At 32.9% G+C, this 22,432-nt stretch overlaps 1 protein-coding gene across 20 annotated transcripts in view; it reads left to right on the top strand.

Moving 5' to 3' along the window:
- VPS13B (vacuolar protein sorting 13 homolog B) overlaps positions 1-22,432 on the top strand; it is an 851,071-nt gene that overhangs the window by 469,905 nt on the left and 358,734 nt on the right. For 15 of the 20 annotated variants that reach the window (XM_055546536.1, XM_055546537.1, XM_055546534.1 and 12 more), the window contains 3 exons: positions 414-555; positions 3,692-4,100; positions 9,227-9,338. In XM_055546536.1, coding sequence (XP_055402511.1) covers positions 414-555; positions 3,692-4,100; positions 9,227-9,338 — 663 coding nt within the window. Of the gene's footprint in view, positions 1-413; positions 556-3,691; positions 4,101-9,226; positions 9,339-16,021; positions 17,309-22,432 lie in introns of those variants that run through there. The other 5 variants (XM_055546550.1, XM_055546549.1, XR_008702388.1 and 2 more) reach the window with 5 other exon arrangements.

The following is a 22,432-nucleotide window of genomic DNA, read 5'->3' as shown; positions in this document are numbered from 1 at the left end:
TCCTTTAAGTTGCTTATGTTTTGTAACCATTTTCCTGTTATAGCAATTAAGTAAATTTTTAATAAGATCAAGGTAGGATTGCTTTTATTAATATACTTTGTCATTAATGTGTTAGTATGTTGATCTTCTAGAAGTTTTTCCTGAGTTTTTCCATAAGTGAGTTCATGTTGGATAGTCCTTTATTATAAATTAAAAGTAGTCATTTACACTAAAAGCAACAATTTTTTGTTTACTTCCATTAACAATGCTTTTGCAGAAGATGGTGCAGACAGAGGCCATACCTAGCAGTGGCTCAAACCTAAACCTTTGCAAACTTGAGCAAAATTAAAACTGTCCAGATTTTTTTTTTTTTGCTTATGGCTTTTATTGCTTTTTGTCTTTTCACCTTCTTTGCTCCTGTCCATCACCTCAAGCCTTGGGGAAGAGTGTTGGTCTCTGGGGCAATGTGGAGGTGTCTTCCTTTCCTGTACTGACAAGCTGAACAGACGCACCTTGTTGGTTCGACCCATCAGCAAGCAGGACCCTTTCAGTAATTGCTCTGGCTTCTTTCCTTCTGTAAGAAATCATTTTTAAATTATGCTACAGAACTCCCATTAACAGGAACCCAGAGAAGGAATGGAACTCTCCATAGAGTCAACTCTTGATTTTTATCTTCCTCTGTATCTTTCGCTTTGTAAATGAACTATTATGTATTCTTAAATTATAGACTGTTTTCACTATAATCCAGTTTGTTTCTGGGTTACTTGAATATGCTGTTGGTCATTCTGGTTTACTGAATATAAACTAATTTTATCATCATCATTGGAAAATCAAAGTGGGATGTATGTATGTTTGTTAAATTGTACATATACTGACTGATCAAGAGTTGACCATACTGCTTTCGTCATTCCTTTTATGATTCTTCCTTGCACTGCTTTTTCCGCTATTATTATGCCGTTTCCTTCTCAGAACTAACTCCAAGTGCCTTATTTATTTGGTGCCTCTTAAGTCTGGACAAGGTTGTACATCTGTCAATTACTAGATGAAAGAGGAACACTAGACTGTATACCAGTGGGTTTTAGAAGTTTAAAACTCTTTTTCCCCCTGGTGGTACAAAATATCTGAATATATTATTAAGCTAGTTCTTTTAAATGATATTTTTAAGTCAATAAAAATACATGTAAATTTTAAATATTAAGAGTAGATTTTTACAATGGGAATAGAAATCCTCTTAAGAAACTATTAAATAAGTGCAAATGTTATTATTTTCTCAGCATCTGAAAACTAGTATTTATTTCCCCTTTTTTTGTAACTTAAAAGGAATTAAGACATATACCTTTAAAAATAAACTGTAAAAATTAGCCAAATATTTTAATTAATTGTGTTCTTAGATTTAGTGTTTAACGCTGTAATTGTATAGCAAATACTAGTTTCTGATTTGATTTTTTAATTTTTTCTAGTCTAGTCTGGATAAAAATTGTCCCTAAATGTGGCCTTTGTATTAATGGACATTCTGTTTAGATTTATTTTCTTCTCTTTAAATGTTCATTACCATCCATGAGAAGCTTTCTTAACAATTTTAACATGTATTCATGAAAGCAAACCAAAATTATTGTTAATGTGTTTTAGAATTTTATCAATTTTTCTAAATTTTGAATTTTCTTAACATTTCAATAATTATCATTGGCCTGACTTTCATTTTACGTAGTAGAAAATATTATTACTTTATGAAAGGTAATACTTATATTATCTCAGTTCCAGCTAGTATTCATCCATTCTTTATGTTTTTTCCCTCATTCTACTAGCGCAGTTAGGAATGCAGCACTTTAACACACTTTCTGTCATGGGTATTTACCTTTTAATACCTACAGTCAACATGTTTAAAACTATCTTTACCAAATCAAAACATTTATACTTTCAAACACCTTTTATACTATTTCAAGGATTCAAATGTTGCCATTAATTAAGCTTTGAGGTGATTCATCTGGATTATGGTTGGTTCTACCCCTCGACACCTTAATCCCCAGTTGAGACACCTAGAGACAGTGCTGCTGTGGCCTCTCCCGTTGCGGCCACCCACAGCACCCAGGTCCATCTACGTTTGCCCGCAGTTCAGCATCATAGTGATGAGATTACAATCACTTTTTCTTGTTTTACTGTATTTCCTTTTGTTTTGAGTGTAGAAAGCCAAAAGAGAGGGAAATAAGATAAAATGAAGTGAGAAAGTTGGACAAAGTAAAAGATGTTCTGAGGGCAGGACAATTAGATGAAAAGTTATTATATTGCATATCTATTTAATGCTTACTTTACAAGCTCTTTTTAATGGTCAAAAAGTTGATTTTGAGATACTTTTGCAAAGGTAAATTTTATCTTGTCTTTCTTCACTATAAAATCCAAATTTAAAACAAAATAAATAGAGCACTGAGTTTCATACTATTTTATTCTCATTGTGTAATAGGCAACAAAATGAGAAGCAGAAAATAGAATTAGAAGAAGAGGTTTACTGATGATGGAATAACGTAGGCTCTGACATATTGTTGCTTTGCTCCTTCTCACTTTTTTCTTGTTTATGTGAATGTATTTCCTTCTTTTTCATTTTTCCTGGTTCACTTCCTCTCTTAACATCACTCTTAGAACTCCAATAACTAAAAATCTTCATCAAGCCTTGGGAAGAGGGGTTGTATTTTGAGTAATTATACTTTAATTTGCAAAATAGAATTTTATGTACATTAATTAGTTCAGGAAAACTTTTCTCAAAAATATCCTTTTTATATGTTGAGAAATTCAAATTACATGTTTTATTTTACCCTTAAAAGTATGCTCTTTTACTATAATTTTATAGTGTTCAATTTGAATATAAGTTTATTGGACAAGTTTTGTCACAAGTACTGAAGTTGTTATGATACAGTTTTTAGTCTCAATCAGATGTTTATGTGTGTTAATATGGTATTAAATCCAGGGAATATGAGTTGAAAGAGAGTTGTTACGTAGGTTTTATAAACAATATGATAGTCCCGGAAAATAGACAAGTTCTAAAAGAAAGCTGTTTTTGTCTCGTGATACCATTTTTTCTTTATATGCATTAAATGGTTAATTCAGTTATCAAAGTGTGATATCAGTGATGCTTGTCTTATGGGCTCTTCATATATATTAGTGATATTACAGAGGAAAATCTTTGTTTTTATAAATGTTAAGTCAAGTGAAGTCAATCAACTTTTCAGGTTGTTGATCACAAATGAAAATACATAACATGGTTATTTCAATTTTTCTTTCATAAACAAACCCTGTCTGACCCAAATTATGACAGCATATTGCTACTTTTAATGAAAAATTACCAAGAATGAAAAGATAAATCTATATATGAACTGTTCCAAATTTTGAGTGTTGTAGAAAATGTAGAAATTATAGAAACAGGCACAAAGAGGTTAATTACCTCTCTCAAGACCTAGAACTACAACCCAGGATTCCTAACCTGAGTTCAGTCATTCTGAGTCTTAGAGGCTTTTGCCCTGTCTGTAGAATTGATTAGTAATGTGCTCGTTAAGTGTGTTTTTATTTTTTTATTTATATTAAACATCTGATTAATCATGGGGAAAAAAGTATGGACAATAACAAAAGATTATAGTACCAACCTAGATTGTTTCTGCTTTCAAATTCTTTTTTTTTTCTTTTTGAATAAAATATGTATTGTGATTTCCTCTTTCTGGAACAGACAACTGCAAAGCTTCTAGATGGCTCTCATCAGCAGCATGGATTTCTGTCTTTGACATACACAAAAGCTGTAACAAAAAATGTTCGCCACAAGTTAACATCAAGAAATGAGCGAAGAAGTTTTCATAAGTTATCTGAAGGTTTAACAGATGGCTCCCCTCATTTTCTTCATGAAATACTTCTTTCAGCACAAGCCTTTGATATTGTCCTTTGTTTTCCTTTACTTAATGCCATTGCAAGTATATTTCAAGCAAAACTACCAAGGACCCAAAAAGAGAAAAGAAAATCTCCTGGTCAGCCCATGAGGACCCATACACTGACTTCACGCAATTTACCTTTGATTTATATCAACACAAGCGTAATCAGAATTTTTGTTCCAAAAACAGAAGAAATGCAGCCAAGTATTGAAGGTATTCTCTTCAGAATTTTTTTTTCCAGTCTTATTTTAAATACTGTGTGTGTTTCTGACTCTGCTGATTACTAGAGTAAGAAATAGGAAATGTTTTTCTTTAGGTCTTTTGCTAATAAAGCTTATACTTTCTGTCATTTGTTTTGTTGACCTCCAATATTGTGTTCTATATACCTAAGATAACTAAAAATTGCTTTATAAAATTAGCCAACACTCCACATACTGCATTAATGGAATAAATTATATTGGCAGTCTTGTGCAGCCATTCCCACTTTCTATCTCCAAAATGTTTTCATCACCCCAAGCAGTAACTCTGTACCTTACAGACTGAAGAATAACTCCCCCTTGCTTACTTTCTGTCTCTCTGAAATTGCCTGTTGTAGATATTTCATATGAGTTGAATCAGAGAATATTTGTCCTTTTGTGTCTGGCTTATTTCACTTAGCATAATGTTTTCAGGGTTCATTCATGTTGTATACCATGCATCATAATTTCATTTATTTTTATGGTAGAATAGTATCTATTGTATGGATATACCCTATTTTTTAAATCCAGTCTTCTATCAGACACTTGGATTGTTTCCACTGATGTTGTGAGTAATGCTGCTATGTACTTGTCTGTTTAAACTCATTTTTTATTCTTTTGAGTATGTACCTCGGGGTTAAATTGCTGGCTTATATGGCATTTCTTTGTTGAGAATTCTATGGTGTTGATTAACCACCAATCTGCTTTGAAGCTCTTTTGACGAGGGCAAGATTTGTAGTAGTTTCTGAATGATAGTATTGAGTCAACAGGAAGCGTGAAGGGAGCTCCCTCTTAGTAAAGGTGGTAGTACCTGTGTGCTGAGCACCTTCACGATAGACAGAGGTCAGGGGTTTCATGGGTTGACCCTAGCCTCATTTTTCTGTCATACTCAGTGGTGGTTCATCGAAACAGGTTCTGTGCTTCATTGATTTGTATAGATGTCCAAAGGGATACTCATCTGGCTATTTGAGAAAAGGGAGGGAAAGGAAAAACTTTCTCTCCTTTGTGCATATATTTGTTTTGTTTGTTGGCTTATTGTTTTATGAACATTTAGTTAAATTTTATAATGAATACTGTGTATCACACAGTTTTGTTGATACTGCTTTAAATTTCCCATTTCCTTGCTGTAACTAGGAAAATTTTCAATTGGTTGTAATTACAGAAGGTTTCTAGACTCTTCCTAGTTTATTTTTCAAGCTCCTTTGTTCTTTTTTGGTGCTGCTTGTGGTGGGATTTTTAAGGTATAATTTCAAAATTCTGACCCTGAAGTACCTGCTAAGCATGTAACCTTGAATAAGAGCATATGAGGTGGAAGTTAGGGAAGGGACCTTGTTACAGCCATCTTTGGAAAATACTGTCTGCCACATTTCTCTGTGGACTTTTGGTTAATTTTAATCCTTTGCTTATATGAACACTTTGTGTAATAAACACCTTTTGCTGGTATTTTTCATGACTTGGGTGAGTATATATAGAATAAATTTCTAGCAAAAGGATTGCTAGATCAAAGGGTATCTACCTTAAAAATATTAAGGGGTGTCAAAATGCTCTCCTATAAATTGCCTGACCAGTTTATACTGTTTCCTAGGTGTCCTTGTAATAGAGATCTGTCATGCTTTTTGGTCTTTTGTCAGTCTCATTAATGAAAAGTATACTTTTTTCCTAAAGAGTTGCTCATCTCTTCTTCGTCATTTATTAAGAACTCTGTGTGAAGCCTGTTGTTTGACCTGCATTGTATTGCACATGTCTTTTCTTTTTTTTTTTTTTTGCTATTTGTGTGTGTGTGTGTATATGTGTGTCTATGTGTACCCCTATATTTATATCAGCATGTATATCTTTGCTTATACCTGTTCTCATATCTGTATCTGAGATACTGTCAATTGCCAAAACATGTGCCTATCCACTATATATATACATACACACACACACACACACACACACACACATATACACACACATATATATATAAATGTCTTGACATATTATGTTAAATTTTGGGGCCGCTTTATCTTTCTTCATTACTGCTGTAATTCAAATGAGCATAATATTTTTAATCAGATTAATTAAACTGAATGGAAATTATGTCTTATTGAGTGTGATAGCATACTGAAATGTTGCCATTCATACTTCTTAGCAGAAACTATAAAACTATCTCCAAGCAGTTTGTGTTTGTCAGAGATGATTGGCAAACTGGATGTGACTGTATTTCCTATTAATGTACATAATCACTGAGTTACATATTATTGAACCTTCAATGTGTCTTCAGCTGAAAATATGTCAATAACTAATAGTACCTTTTGTTGATAGCTTAATGTGAGGTTGTCATTATAGTTGTGGCTTTATAAAAGTTTAACATTGCAGTGGCAAGTTCAAATACCTTTGAGATTTTAGATGTTTTATTATATAGAGTTTATACTGAGAATCTTAAAGGAAAATTGAAGTCTCTAAAATGTTTTTATTTCATATTGAATTTTTAAAAAACTTAGCTTGAACAACAGTCTTTTATTGTCTGACAGTTTCATGAAGATTCTGCTCTTTTAAGCTTTTGGTTACTTAATCAAGCTCATAATTTCAGATTTGTTCTTAGCCTTTTCATTTTCAATACATACTCTCTTGCCTCAAGAAAAGATAAAGTCTTTCAGACGTATGTTTCATTTTACATGAAATGTACAAGTTTCTAATAGTTCATCTGTAAAATTCAATTAATAATAAAAATATATTTAACATTCTAATATTTAAAGAAGTTATATTAAAGTCTGGTTTTCGACTTGAATATTGCTTGCTTTATGTGCAATTATTATCAAGATTCTGAATCTACAGGTGTTTGACTTCCAGCTTAAGCTATTTATTTCATAACAGAGGGCTGTTTTTTGGATCTGGTATGAGTCTTCTAGAGTGAGTAGTTCCTCATGAGGCTCAATTTTTAAAAATACAGTTACAGCAAAGAAGGAAGGCATTCATTTTCATGTTGAAAATGCTTCTAGAGGGAACATTTCCTCATTTGGTCCAGCTATTAAATGCAGGTGAAATAAACCAAAAAAGGGAAGCTTGTTTTGTTTTTTTTTCCCCCCAGCTATCAAATAACTAAAGACATGACTCAGGGCGCTTTCTTGTATAAATACCTATTTTTTACTAGTTTTTCTTATATCTCTGGATACATTTTGATAAGCTGAATACTTTCTATAATAAAATTGATTAGTTTATCAATGATATGCATTAAATGCTTTTTATTATTATTATATAACTTTGTAGTCAGTTTAATCTAGTGAGAATACTTTTGGCTCTAACAGAAACAGAATTCTGTTCTTGGATCTGGCTTTGTATGTAACACTAAGGACGTCATTTTTCTTCCATATGTACCTCATTTACTGCAGTGTTTCTATTACATTTTAGACTTTCATATGGTGGGTAGAATCTGTAGCCTGGAAGAACAGTTAGCAAGTACACTAATCGCACTTTTGTGGTATGGTCTATTCTCCAGGCTTACTATTTATTGATTTAATTGATGCCTTCTGCTTAATCAGAGGTTTTACCCACATGAAACTATTTGATAAGCCTGACATAAAATGCAGGATCTGTGAAATGTAAACAGATTTCGTAGTATAAGCACCTATAATCAAGCCAGACCTCTAGTCATTCGAAAATAGTGTAACTTCATGAGAAGTAGTGTTTAATTTGATCCTTTTTGCTGTGGATGTTCAAAAATATCATCTGTGTTGTAGCATCCACATGCTGATATTTATTATGATTGCTCATCTCTTTCTTCCCCCTTTGCTGTCTTTCCCCTTCCCCTGCCATTTTGCATCTCCCTTATATATGTCTTATTCTGGTTCCTTCTTTTCCTTGCTGAATATCTTTCTTCTTATTTTTTCTGATTTTCCTAATTCTGACTTTCCTTTTTAGACTAATCTAAGTCAGACCATACCAAGTGTTTTGTCGAAGCAGCTGGAAATAATCTCTTAGCTTTTGCATTCTTTGGGCACCACAGTTTGGGAAATATGGATTGTATGCCTTTGTAGGCATGTTCTGTTCAGGATATTCCTGAGGTCTTGCAGAGCCAGTCCTTTTCTGTTCCATTTGTGGCAGATGATAGTTCTTTGAAAGAAATTATGAATTTTACTATATGTTTTCTTCAAAACCCAGAAAATTGTATATTGTTAACAATTTTTAAACAATTTTGAACAGCTACTGCAGTAGACTCATCTGTGGGGAAAGAAGGAATAAATTTAATGTAAATTAATGAGGGCATCCAAAAAAGCTCTTTATTCCAAATAATTTTTTAAAAAGACATTGAATTAGCCAATGGCTTATAGAATTGTTTAGCTTTGTAACATGAGAACATGTGATAAATTTTCTTTTTAATTCAGTTTAACGAATCAGAATTAATATACCCTTTTACCTTTTCTTGTTTTCTGAAAATACTTACCTTAGTTTTAGGTTCCATTAGGAAATAGGACTTTTACACAAGTGTGAAATTACTATTTCTCAAGCAGTTCCACAGTAGAAATTATTAACATTAAAAAATGCCTAGAATAGCAAGTTGAAATGTCCTTATATATTAATCAGTTACTTGTTTTTTACTTTCTTTACTGTTGCAGCCATTCAGCTCACATGTTAAACCTTAAAGTGCTCTTGTGTGTTCCTATGTATATGTGTGTTGTATTAGTGCAATTATGTAAATTCAAACAACTTGGAGATTTTGTTACTGACTTTCTGATATCCTTTAATGTATTTGTAAACAACAGTACAGTGTTGAAAACCAAAGGTTGAAAATCACTTGGGAGAAAAATGTAGTAGTATCACATCATAAAATTAGATAAATACACTACTTCAGTATTACTTATATATAATTAATATTGCATGTTTTTTTGTTGGGTGAATTATTTTATTGCCATTTTTAATTGTCTGTGCAGAGAAGTACTTAGTGAGATATAAAAGAAACAATGGACAGAGCATTAAATATTTCTATTTTAAGCAAATTTTTTCTTGTCCTCATTTATGGTCTTATCTTAATGTGTGTCTATCCCATTCTTCAAAATTTCTCCTTATACATGAGGTTGTGCACAGATCCACTGTTTCCTCATGAATCTACTTTTTTCGTTACAGTTAATCAGACAGCAAAGGAAGATACCATGGTTCTGAAGATTGGCTCTGTTGCTATGGCTCCCCAGGCTGACAATCCCCTTGGCAGATCCGTCCTCAGGAAAGATATTTACCAGTAAGTTTATTTTCTTATGTCCAATTTTGCCAACAGTTTCATACTGCAAAGAAATACACTGATCAATAAAACTTGTATAGTGTGGCCTGCAGAAATACTTTTCATTCAGGATCTTTTGATATTTAAAACCAGGTTTTTCTGATTTTCTTCAGTTGTGGGTTTTTAAATTCATTCAGACAAATCAAGTATTTCTGTGAAGTGTTGATGAATAACAGAATGTAAGTACCAAGTCACCATAAAACTGAAGAAGCGCAGTTTGGAAAATCTTAGCAGACTTTAAATTTGACCAAATCTCTAATCACATGAGAAAATGAGGTCCTTTCTAGAACTACCACATCTTAGTGTAGTCATATTGTATCACACTGAAGCATTTTCTTAATTTAACTATAAGCCATTATTTGAAATTTAGGACTGTGCATGTCATATGGATCAAAGCTGTAAAGAAAAGCAAACTTCTAAGGAGAAATTTCACAGTAAACACTTTCTGTGAAAATGCCATGCTCTGGATTTTGTCACTGAGTATTTGCAAACCACACCAAGCATATATGGAGAACTAAACTGGTGAACACATGTAATCAACATGATAAAAATAATATATCATTCGTACTGAAGTTAGCACAGCTGCCAGACACAAAAGTACAGTTGCAAATAATACCAAGTGAGAAAAGTCACAGAAATACAGATGAACAAGTGTCTTATTTTTCCTGCTGGTCTGTTTTTCAGATGTTATATTCTCTTACTCTTACAAGAAATACATTTCTACTGTTCTCCAATAAATGTTACTGCTAGGAAAGATTCTGATTTTTATAATGCGTGTACCACCTAGAGGATGACAGCTATTTTTACTTTAAGTGGACCTACGAATTTTGTTTTCTCAATTTTTTCTGTTATTAGAGTTGATTTGTTTGTTTGTTTGCTTGTTTTGCCTTTGAATTCTCTATCTTGCTTACTTTGTTGTGTTACTTTTTTTTCTGGTAGCTTATAGTAGGCTTTAAGTAGGCTTTAGGAATCATCTAATCTGGTTTCCTTATTTATAGATTAGGAAATTGAGGAGCCAAAAGAATCACTGTCCCTAGTCAAATAATGACAGAGCCAATATCACCACTCATGCTTTGACTTCCTTAGTATCTAAAGAAAGGATTACAGTAGAATCCTTTGTGGGTGAAAGCAATTTCATTTTCTAACATTTGGAAATTCTATCAGGTATATTTATCTTTTCTTTTCCACTTCAGAAATAAGTGGTCCTCAAAGAGTTTTCTACTTTACTTTTGGTGAAAGAAATATGTTTCTTATTAAAAGACCCTGTCACCATCAATAAAGTGAGTCACTAAAGGTATTAACTTCCTCTCCTCTTTTACCCTTTCTCCTTTCTGGCTCTCCAGCCGTCATTTATGAAGATGTGACTCTCCTCTTCCTGATTCATCGCTTCCTCCCTTTTGTCCTTCTTGAATGTTCTTTTCCCTTCAGTCTCTCTCCTTACTCACTTCTTGATTTTTTTTTTTTTGAGACCTAACTTTTCATTCCCTTTCTGTATTTTTCTTCATTCTTTACCTTTCTTCCCTTTTCACATTTTTTCTTTCTTTACTTTCTGCCTTCTTTCACTATATCTCACTTCCTTCCCTGTTTCACTGTCTTAATAGTCTGACTTATTTTATAGGATATGGAATTACAATGCCAAAAAGTAAATTAAGTCTGAAAATGTACATTATCTCTTTAGATCTTCAGTGCCTCACATCCTGCCTTACAGAAAATATGTAAAAATATGTACACAGAAAGTACATAATGGCTGTTTTATGTTTCTAGAATAAATGCCCTTACTCTCTTTTTCCAATTGACAAAAAGCCAAGGCGCACACAGAATTTTTATGTATTTTTCCAAAAGCATATGCTTCAGTGGCAGAGCATTTCAGAATCTATCTTAGAATTCTCTTCAGTTATTTTTATTTTATTTTATTTATTTTTTTTTTTTTTCAAATATTCATTTTTTTTTTTTAATTTCTTTTTTTTTTTTTAATTTTATTTTTAAACTTAACATAACTGTATTAGATTTGCCAAATATCAAAATGAATCTGCCACAGGTACACATGTGTTCTTTTAAATTCATACTTCTATCGTTTAGTCCCTCCTCTGATTATGTGATTTAGCAATTTCATTCTCCTGTTCCCTTCCCATATGTTTTTACTTCCTCTTTCTTTTAATCTGCCTTTTGTGTTTCTTCTTTCTTTCTTGTTTTTGTAACTTCCTTAATGTGATAAATGGCTTCTGTAAAAAAACCCACAGCTATTATAGTTTATAATCAAAAACTGTGTGCTCTCCCCTTAATATCAGGAGCAAGACATCACTTCTATGTAGCATTGTATTAGAGGTTGAAGACAGGGAAGTTAAATAGGAAAATGAAATAAAAAGCATCCAGATGGTAAGAAAGAAAAAAACTATATCTTTTTGCTGATGACATGATCTTATATATGGAAAATCCTGAGGCAGCCTCTGGAAAACTTTTGGGCAAATAAACTAGTTCAAGAAAGTTGCAAGATTAAAAAAAAAAAAAAATCAGTGTATAGTTAACCCTTTAGCAATAGGTTCAAAATATGTGGATTTTTTCCTAATAGTAAATACATTACCACACAGCTCATGGTTGGTTGAATCTGAGATACAGAAGGGATGTGGAGGGCTGACTAATGGACTTGGATGTCTCTGGATTTTGGTGTTCCCAGCAGGTCTTAAAATCAGTCCTGCACAGGCACCAAGGAACGACTGTGTAAATAGTTCACAACAGCAATAAGCAAAGAACTATCCAAAAGTGAAAGTAAGAAAACGATTCCATTCATAATATCATCAAAAAGAATTGAATTGTTACAAATAAATTTACCAGAAGAATCAGAAAACTTATACTCTGAAAACTACAGAAGGTTGTTGAAAGAAACTAAAGAAAATCTAAATACACAGAATTATAGCCCAAGTACATTGATCAAAACACTTAATATTGTTAGATGTCAATCCTTCTTAAACTGATCTGCAGATTCAATATGATCCACATCAAAATTCCAGCTAGCTTCTTTGTAGAAATTGGCAAAGTTTCTAAAATCTATAAGGAAATTATTCATATGGAATTTCAAGGGATTCCAAATAGCCAAAACATTCTTCAAAAAGAAAAAAGTTGAAGGACTCTTACTGCTAAATTTCAAAACTTATGACAAAACAACAGTAATCAAGCTAGTGGAATACTGGTATGAAAGTAGGCTATCTAGACCAATGAACAGAATTGAGAGTCCAGAAATAAACCATCCACCACATTTACCATCAGTTGGTTTTTGATAAAGGAGCCAAGACAACTCAGTGGTAAAGATTACTTTTTTCAACAAATGGTATTTAGATACCTGAATATCCACATGAAGTTGGATCCTTACCTGACACTGTGTATAAAAATTAAGCCAAAAGGACCAGAAATGTAAAATTAAGAGCTAAAATTCTGAGACTTACAGGAGGAAGGGTAAGAGTAAGTCTTTGTGACCTTTGATTAGATAATGGTTTCTTTAAAATGACATCAAAAGCATAAGGGAAAAAAGAATAAAAGATAAAATGAACTCTACCAAAATTATAAATTTCTGTGGTGCAAAGGACTCTGTCAAGAATGTGATAATCCACAGAATGGGAGAAAATATTTACAAATCATGAGACTTGTATTCAGAATATTTAAAGAACTCTTAGAGCTCAATAATTGAAGGATAGATATATTGAGTTAAATATATTATTACAACTATTTTCCACTGTTTTTTTAAATCCTTTTTTCAATGTGACTGCCAGCATTTTTAAATTTAGATCGGCAGCTTTGATTGTTGTTTGCATTATATTTCTATTGAACAGTGCAACACTGTAGGGAGGCCCATAAGAAATACAGGACATGTCACCCTTGAGACATTTCAAATGGAAGATGAATTGAGTTTAGTTGGAGTTGCAAACCAACCCCAAAGACTGGACAGAAATGATCCACTCCTTATCCACACTGCCTTATGGGAAAAGATATGCCTTCTCTGGGCAAAAAAACATTGACTTCTGTTTCCATAGTCTTTATACATGGTATCTGATATGTATTAAAAAAAAGAAAAAAGATACCAAAAAAACAGAAAGATTTGACCCATTATTAGGAGAAAATTTAACTAGTAGAAAAAGACCCACAAATGACTGAAGTAAGTAGACAGAAGTTTGAAATAATTGTTATTAATACTGTAAAGAAATACGTTGAAAAGATCGAAGATTTCATAGAAATGAGCTCTATTTAAAGTAAATTCCAAAACTGAATAATACAGTATCTGAAATTAAGGACTCCTTAGATAGCCATAATACCAGATGGACAAAGTAGAAGAAAGGATTAGTAAACTTGGAGATAGTTTCAGACAAATTATCCAAACTGAAGCATAGAGAGAGAGGAGGGACGAAATAGAAAAGAAGAAAAGAACGTAAAAGAGAACAAAAGGAAAACCATGTGGAGTAGTCAGATGGTCTAACATGTGTGTAAAGAGAGTACAAGAAGTAAAAGAAAGTAGAAGAAAGATTGAATGGAATAAAAGAAATAATTAAAGAGATAGACCTCATGACTCCTCCAAATTTGTCAAGAATCATTAACCAGCAGGCCCAAGAAGCCTATCCTCAATCCAAGCAAAAATAAATGCAAAGAAAACTACACTTAGAAGCATGTTCAAATGACTGAAAATCAAAGAGACAAGATAAAGAGACCTCTTCCTGATGGACTGAGACAGGATGCTGAGCAAGAAGAGAGAGAATACAACCATGTCTTTCTCTCCCAACAGATTTCAAGGCCTAACACAGATTGCAGGAGAGATGAGATGCCTTGGTCTTTTGTGAAGTTTGAGAAAATCTTAAATTCAGCCAGTAAAATATATATACATAGATAAAAAGACATGTTACCTTTGAAGAAAACAATAATACTGAAATAAAGGAAGGTCTTAAATTTGAAGATGAGAAAACTCCTAGTGGCCATGGTGTCAGTCTTCAAATACTTGGCCTATTTGTGTCATTCTTTCTGAAGCTAAGAATAGATCTAGAATGATTAAATTAGTTGATATAATAATGACTAACTGCAGCTGATATTATATCAACTGATTTAATATCAACAATATCAACTGCAGTTGATATAATAATATACTAACTGCAGCTCAGTGTTATTAAGATCTTTCAAATTATATGTCGAATAATGAATGGGACTTCCCTGGTGATGCAGTATAGAATCTGCATGTAGTGCAGGAGACCTGGGGACTATTGTTCACAAGCCATTAGCAACCCACTTCAGTACTCTTGCCTGGAAAATCCCATGAACAGGGGAGCCTGGTAGGCTACTGTCCATGGGGTCACAAAGAGTCGGACACGACTGAGGGACTAAATGTACATTTTCACTTTTCATTATCTAATAAATGTGTTATTAGGAGCCCACTGTGCATCAGGCACTATTTTAGGTATTGAGTATAAGTCAGTGTGGAAGACAAAGAATAATCCCTGCTACTAAATTTAATGAAGGAGAGAGACAGTTGTCCGGTTGCTAAGTCATGTGTGACTGTTGCGCCACCAGGCAAAGCCCAGACTGACAGTTAAAAATAAATATATATTCAGGTATATTAACTATAAGACGTGCTTACTGAGGCAATCTAACAAGGAAGAAGATAGGAAGGAGGAAACTGGAGGTGGACAGCATGGCCGTGATCAGAGGCCACTTCCTGAGAAAGCTCGGGGCCCTGAAATAGGAGTGCATGGGAGAAGCCAGTGGCAGCTGTAGCAGTGTGTGCCTGGGGACAGCTAGACCGTGAGGGAGAGACATTACGGACGAGCCACCTAGGCCGTTGCGGGGGCTTTGGCCATCATGTTGAGTGAGATGTAGTTGTTGGGGGAAATAGTTCATGCGTGCACAGTTTAAAAATACTTACTTTTATTGTTTTCTAAGTATCAACCTATTAAATGAAGAGCTTCACCAGCAGGGAATAAAGATACATAAAAGAGGTGAAATCTGTATTCAAAAACAGAGTCAACTTCAAAAAAGCAAATGGGAGTTTGATATTTATCTAAAGAAGTTATGTTAAGGATTATTTCTATTATTTGAGTCAAATATATGTGTGATATGGAGTTCTTTTGATTATTAAGGAGTTGATTTTTTCATCATATGAGAACCTTCAGAGGGTTTGAGCAGAGAAGTAGCATGATTCAGTTTATATTTGGGCACATAATTCAGGTCAACATGGGAAGATTAGACGGTAGCTAGGGAAGGGCAAGGTTCTGTGGCTGTTGCCGTAATCTTGGCAGGACATTATGGTGGTTTGGCCCATGGTTGTGGGTGTGGAGGTGGTGCACAGTGGTCAGATTTTGGAAATATTTTAGAGGTAGAGCCAAAAGAATTTGCAAATGGATTACACATGGGGTTTGAGACAGGAGATAAGGATAATTCAGTTGTATGGCGTAAGCAACTAGAAGGATAAAATTAACCAAGGGAAGGAAAACTGAGGGAGGATTTACTTTGGGAGCCTGGGCAGGTGGAGATCAACAATTTATTTTTGAAAATGTTAACTGTCTCAGGGTGTTCTAAGCTACCCATTGCTGATCAACTACATGAAAGGTTGAGAGGGGGTTATGATTTATGTTGAGTTAGACCAGTGCTTCTTAAATTTAATTTGCATATAGATTACCTGGAGATCTTGTTACAATGCACGTTTTGACTTCAGAGGTATTGAACGAGGCCTGAGATTCGACATTTCTACCAGGAGTGACTGGGGAGGACACTGATACCGCCTCACGCTGATGTGCTGCTTCAAGGGCCGCACCTTGTGGTCCAACAGTTTCCAGAAAAGTTTTTTAAAAAGAGGATTTAAAAAAAAAAATACAGATTTAAGGAATGTTAGTCATTTTACTGCTAAAAATTCAAACATTATGAAAGGTGATACCACAAAAGCTGAGTATCCTCCACTCCTATGCTTTCCTCCCCATTTCCTAACAGAATCACTCAGTGGAGTCTGTTTTAAATTTCATAATTCATATAAACTTTTCAGTTGATAGTGTAAAATAAAACTTCTGTTAAGTTACTAACACCCTATATGAATTCATACTTTATTATTATTCTTAAAAGCATCTGATCCACTAGAAAACAGCAGAAAGTACATGTTATTTCTTCAGTGTTCAAGCCGAGCTGTGTATAGTCTTGAGCTCCTTTCTTAACTGTCTATGCTCTTTGCCTGCTTCCTCCTGGCCTACCAATCTACCTAGCTTGCAACTGCTTGTTCCTGGACAAGCCAATCTCCCAGTCAGTTCAACTCAATCTGAGGTTTTCTTTATTTTTTAATTTATTTATTTTTAATTGAAGGATAATTGCTCCACAACGTTGTATTGGTTTCTGCCATACATCAACATGAATCAGCCATAGGTATACATATGTCCCCTCCCTCTTGAACCTCTCCCACCTGCCACCCCGTCTCACCCCTCTAGGTTGTTACAGAGCCCCGGTTTGAGTTCCCCGAGTCATACAGCAAATTCCCATTGGCTATCTGTTTTACATATGGTAGTATATATGTTTGCGCATTACCCTCTCCTTTGCCCCCACCCCTCTGTCCACAGATCTGTTGTCTATGTCTGCATCTCCATTGCTGCCCTTCTAATAGGTTTATCAGTACCAATGAGATTTTCTTATTCTGTGTAATGTTCAACCATTTCCCTGACTTAACACAGAAATTCTGAATCACAGACAATCTGGCCTGACATTAAGATTTTCCCTTTATCTTGCCCAGCCTCTTTTCCCAAGCCATAATTCAAGTTCTGGTCTCAGGCTAAAAGAGAAACAGGGAAACAATTAAGGATGAGATTATAAAGGCAGACTATTTAAAAATTTACCTATGCTGGCAGTGTTCCTTCATAGACTGACTTAAGGAAATTAAAATAAAATAGGGATTATAAAGAAGTATAATTAAAATGCCTAAATGTTTTGTAACTTTAAATATATTAAGAATTAATAAAAAAGATTTTAAAAGAAATAAATTTGCTTCCTCTTGTATAAATGGTTTATGTATATATTTTTAGAAACTTTTTGTTCTACAAATGCTGGTACATCATCTACAGCTCATTAATTATAGTGGTTTTGGTTGTTTATTAAAAAAATGAAAATAGGTCTCAGGATCTTATGCCATTTTATAGTATAACTGCTATAAAAAAAATTACATTGTATTTATACTATTCTCTTCCTAAGACTTTTCTAAAAATTTGACTGTGATCCTGAATACTCTGTAAGTAGCTGATGTGAGTTTTGTTTTAAATAATTTTTCAAAAGTAGCTTTCTGTGTCAGAAGTAGAATAAACAGCTATATAGAGTCATTAGTACAGTAGGGATCCTTGAGACATTTATGCCATTTCATTACATGACTGGATGCATTAATTCAGTCATTAATTCATTTATTTATTAAATATACATTGATTAATTCAGTTATTTAACAGATATTTGTTGAGTGCCGACAGTGTATTTGACTCTAGTAATAAATATATATTTTTGAGTAGAGCTATGGCCCCTCCCTCCATGGAGCTTAAAACCTCAACCATGTCATTTGAGTCAGTGAAATTACATTGTAAAGCTCTGATAGATTTGATAACATTAATAATTTATACTTTTTCTATAACATTTCCCACAATGCCTAAATTGATGAAATAAGCAATATCAGAAGTTATGAATTTGTGCCCTAAACTTTTTTTCATGGTCCCATTTTTATCGTAAGTGTCCTTATGTGTTCTGTCCTGCGTCTTCTGTAAATTACTGTGTGTGGAAAGAATGACTCCAGAAGTTCCATCTAGTTTTGCAGTTTTCATAGGAAAGAATAGAGAATAGTGTTCTTCAATTCTATTCAAGTATTTTTTTTCTTTTTAAAAGTAGCCAAGAGAATAGAAACTGTAACTTTAATTATTCATGAGGCCCTGTAAGTAAAATATGTCACTCTTCAGTACATTCTAAGTATCTTTAAAAATTTTATATTCCTAGTTTAAAAAAATATTGTTTACAATTTAGTTTATTATTATTTGGTCATCTTGTTATCAAATGAAAATATGAGAGGTTAATATATGATTAAAAATAATTTATATGTCAGCTGGTAGAATGACTTTTTAATATCAAATCTACCTTTATTTTAATCTATTGATAAAGTAGTACTAGTAAGTTTTTAAAATAAAAGTGTAACAGTGTTTATGTTTTCAAAGTAAATAATACCAAAGTGTGTGCATAGAAAATGTAATTCCAAGGCTTATTCTGACTGCTCCTTTACTCTATGGCCATTGTTAATGGTTAGATTGACACTCTTTTAGGCCATTTGTGTGTCTGTGTTGTGTGTGTGTGTGACTGTCTCTGTCTTAAATAATGGGTTTGTACTCTACAGTTTGTTATGCGACTTGCTTGTGGGTATCCTTTAGTGTCATCGTATTCAGAAACGCGTGTCTGTTTTTGAACTAACTGTTTTAGATGACATAGATCAAAAGACTCTTTAAAGACTACTTTTTTGTTTAACCAACAAAATATTCTCCATAATTAAAAAGCTCCATGAAAACTTAACTTTTGTAGAACATATTGTGACCAAGACTTCCCAGACTTCAAAACCTCATTATACCTGAGAAAATGTGAAAGGAAAACTGTTTTTTCCTTCAGTGAAATAGCTGCTAGGGTGGTCCTTGAAGAACAAATCAGTACCAGAAGGAAACTGAAATTAGTATAGCCTAAGTATTCTCTGTTACCATTTGAATCGCAAAGGCCAAGTGATTCACAGTTCAACACTACTGTGTAAATGAAAACGTTCTAGGCTTTTTTGGCTTTAGCATACCACTTTGAAACATTATTTGACTATAGCAGCTCTGTTAACATGTGTCAACAGTGCTCAATTTTTAACATGACAGAATCCCTATTAACCCAATATGCATCTTCTTTGGTGATTTGGTCTCAGCCTAGACTTCAAATTTTACCACTAATTGCTTTCTTACATAAGACATTTGTTCAAGTTAAATATTTTATTTGTCCCAGTAATGCTTAGTAATGCTATTCTATGGCCCTTGTTTATGTATGAATTTTCAACTTTGTTGAAGTAAAGCTTTCTTGCAGCTTAGCCTTTCAAAGAGTTTTTGCTATGAAACTTCATTGGTGAGGTTATAGATACTTTAAAAATTTTTTTAAAAATTAAAAAAAAAAAAACTTTTTTCTCTGTTCAGCATTGTTAATTTTTTTTTTTTTTTTAAGAATCACATCTGTATTTTCATGTGTCATTTAAATCCCACTCTCTTTTTTTAACATTTCATGATCACTCTACTTAGAAGTAAACTGGCCTTCTTTACCAGTATCTGACCTACCTCCTATAATTATAACATAATAGTAACAACAGTAGCAGAAGTAGTAGTGGTAGCAGCAGTAATAGCTAACCATAATGTATGCTTTTTTGTGTGTTGAAGATTCTGCTTGATGCATTCAGTGCAGTGCTTATGCATCACAATAACCTTTAGAGTCAACCATTAGGATTGTCTGTATTTTAAAGACAAAAAACTGAGTCTGTAGATATTAAAAAATTTATCTTGAGCCACACATAAAGTGAAGACCAAAACCAGTTCCCATTCCCATTGTATATTGCCAAAATACATCTTGCTGCCTGTAACTGAATTTAAGACACACTGGCTTTGATTTAACTAACTCTAGTTAACCAGTGTAAGTTTGAGGGTTCATTTTTTTTCAAGTTTCACATTCATATTCCATTAAATTTTATTGCTGTTTACATGGTAGACTTTTTTTTTGTTGTTCCTGACATCATTCTTGTTAATGGTGAATAAACTGGTACCAAGTTGAATTTTTAGTGCATTTTCCTTAGGTTCTGTAAAATATTCCAAAATGGGATGGATTTAATATTATAGATATTAGAGCCATAATTTATTTGTGGTGAAAACTCTGATAACCCTAGTGTTTTGAGGTCTTCAGTCTTGAGGATACTTGGAAATTAAAAGAATTCTCATTAGGTTGTAATTAATACTCATTTGCTCTTCAGAAAATAGCTCCCAGTAGCATACCTAGCTAATGATTTTGATCATTAGCTTTTTCTCACATCATTTATAAGCTCTGAAGTAAATCATGACCGGATACAAATATTAACATAGTTTTGCAGAAAAATAAACTCAATATATTTTTGTGATTTTTATTTCCTAAGAAATATCTTTCTCTTTTTGCCTCAGTATGAATTAGTGATTACTCTGGTTCTGTCCCAAAGTTATGAAAGAAAAAGAGATAAGTTAAAACTATTTCTCTTTGTTTTAATGCTCTCTTCTACCCAGAGTATTCTTGCACATTATTATTTTTCTCTTAATTATATTGGAGAAAATACTGATTTTATTATTTTAAAGCAACTACATACTGTGTGTTCACAGGTATTTTTCATTCACCAAAATTATATCAAAGTTGAATAAGTATGTCATGGGGTTTCTCAAAATTGGGCTTTTTCTCTATAATCCTATACAGTTGAGAAATATAGTGTTTAAGCTGGGAATAGAGTTTATAGAATTAGATATATAAATTTGGAAGCCATTTAAGATTATATGTTGTCTCCCTTGATAACTGCTCTGTCACACTGTCTAAAGTTCAGTCTTTTAATACCTATGCTAAAATACTTAAAAAATAAACTAGTGATTTTAACAAATAATTTAGTTTATGCTTTTTTCCCAAAATATTCTGTACATTAAAAGAATTTTAAAATGCAAAAAAGCAGAACTCTTTGCTTTTGTAGTATTTTTAATTACAGTTTCTAAACTTTGATGTTTTACTTGAGGGACTATATCTTTCTTTTAATTGGACGTTTGTGAACTTCTACATACAGCTTTTGGTTCATGCCATAAATATTTGTGGGTCTTCTTATTCTCCTTATGGAATTTTATCTGTGACTAATTTATCCCATAGCTCTTTAAAAACTTTGTCAGTTGTTGGATTTTTCAACCACTTCTTTTTTGTAGACATTTGCTAATCCTTTTTAGTGCTTTCAGTACTTAATAGATTTGAATCTAATATTGGGTTTCAGCTTTTCTCCACAGAGAATTTCATTCTCTTAAAAATTGCCCACAAGCATCATTATATGAAAAATCCATGGTGATTTTGGCAAAGGTTTTAAAGACACCTTTTATAAATGAGTCTTCTGACAGGTGTACCCTGGGTGTAGCTGTTTAAGTCATGGAATTTTGCCTTCAAAGAAATATAAAGGTTAGGGGATATGATTCATTTTTACTTTTAAAAGACTTGCATTAGTAGAGTTCTTCAAGCATTATATGCACAATTTGTTTTCTGTGTCTTTATTGCTTTTTTTATGGGCAACTTTCACTACAGTGGTTGATCTCCATTCCTCACTATGAACCTGATTTGATGCCACCAACACAGAAAGAATGGAAAAACATGCTTTCTTCCTATCTAGTTGATGAGAAAAGTTTACTTTCTTTATAAAAACTAACTTTATGACTAATATTTCAGAAGTATAAACATTCAACACAAAAAAATGCGTATTTCCTAAATAGAAGCTTTACTAGAAGCTTGTTAAAACTAAGCAGATTGTTCTTTAACTTCTACAAATTGTCTTCTGATTTTTTATTGACTTTGATGTATAATCACTATACTAAGATTTTTTTAAATCATAATTTACTAAAACTCAATAAGTACCTTGTTAAAAGTTTTAAATAAGTAGACCTTGACACAATTCAAAATGTAGATTTTCAAGTCACACAATTCCTTCACACAAAACTTTGACAATATTGTTTAATATTGTGGGTGTTATGATTTATGGGTGTCTTGATTTCTCAAAGGGTTAATATTCCCAACATGAACTAACATTAAATTGATAGAACCAGTGAAATTCATGGTTGAGATTGACTTAATTTTTAAATTTTGTTCTCCAAGTGTACTTCAACAATTTATATAGGCCTGGACAACTGACAATTGAAGCATATGACCTACAGAAATTCATATGTGAGATTTACATCCTTCAGATAAGCTTAACATCATCAACAGTTGTACATTATGCTTTGAAAAATTATCTTTATTTCAAAACAGAAAAAATG

The sequence above is a fragment of the Bubalus kerabau genome, chromosome 14 (assembly GCF_029407905.1).
Source record: "Bubalus kerabau isolate K-KA32 ecotype Philippines breed swamp buffalo chromosome 14, PCC_UOA_SB_1v2, whole genome shotgun sequence".
NCBI lineage: Eukaryota > Metazoa > Chordata > Mammalia > Artiodactyla > Bovidae > Bubalus > Bubalus kerabau.
The sequence above is the reverse complement of the archived record's forward strand: the minus strand, read 5'-3'. Positions and strand labels throughout refer to the sequence as shown.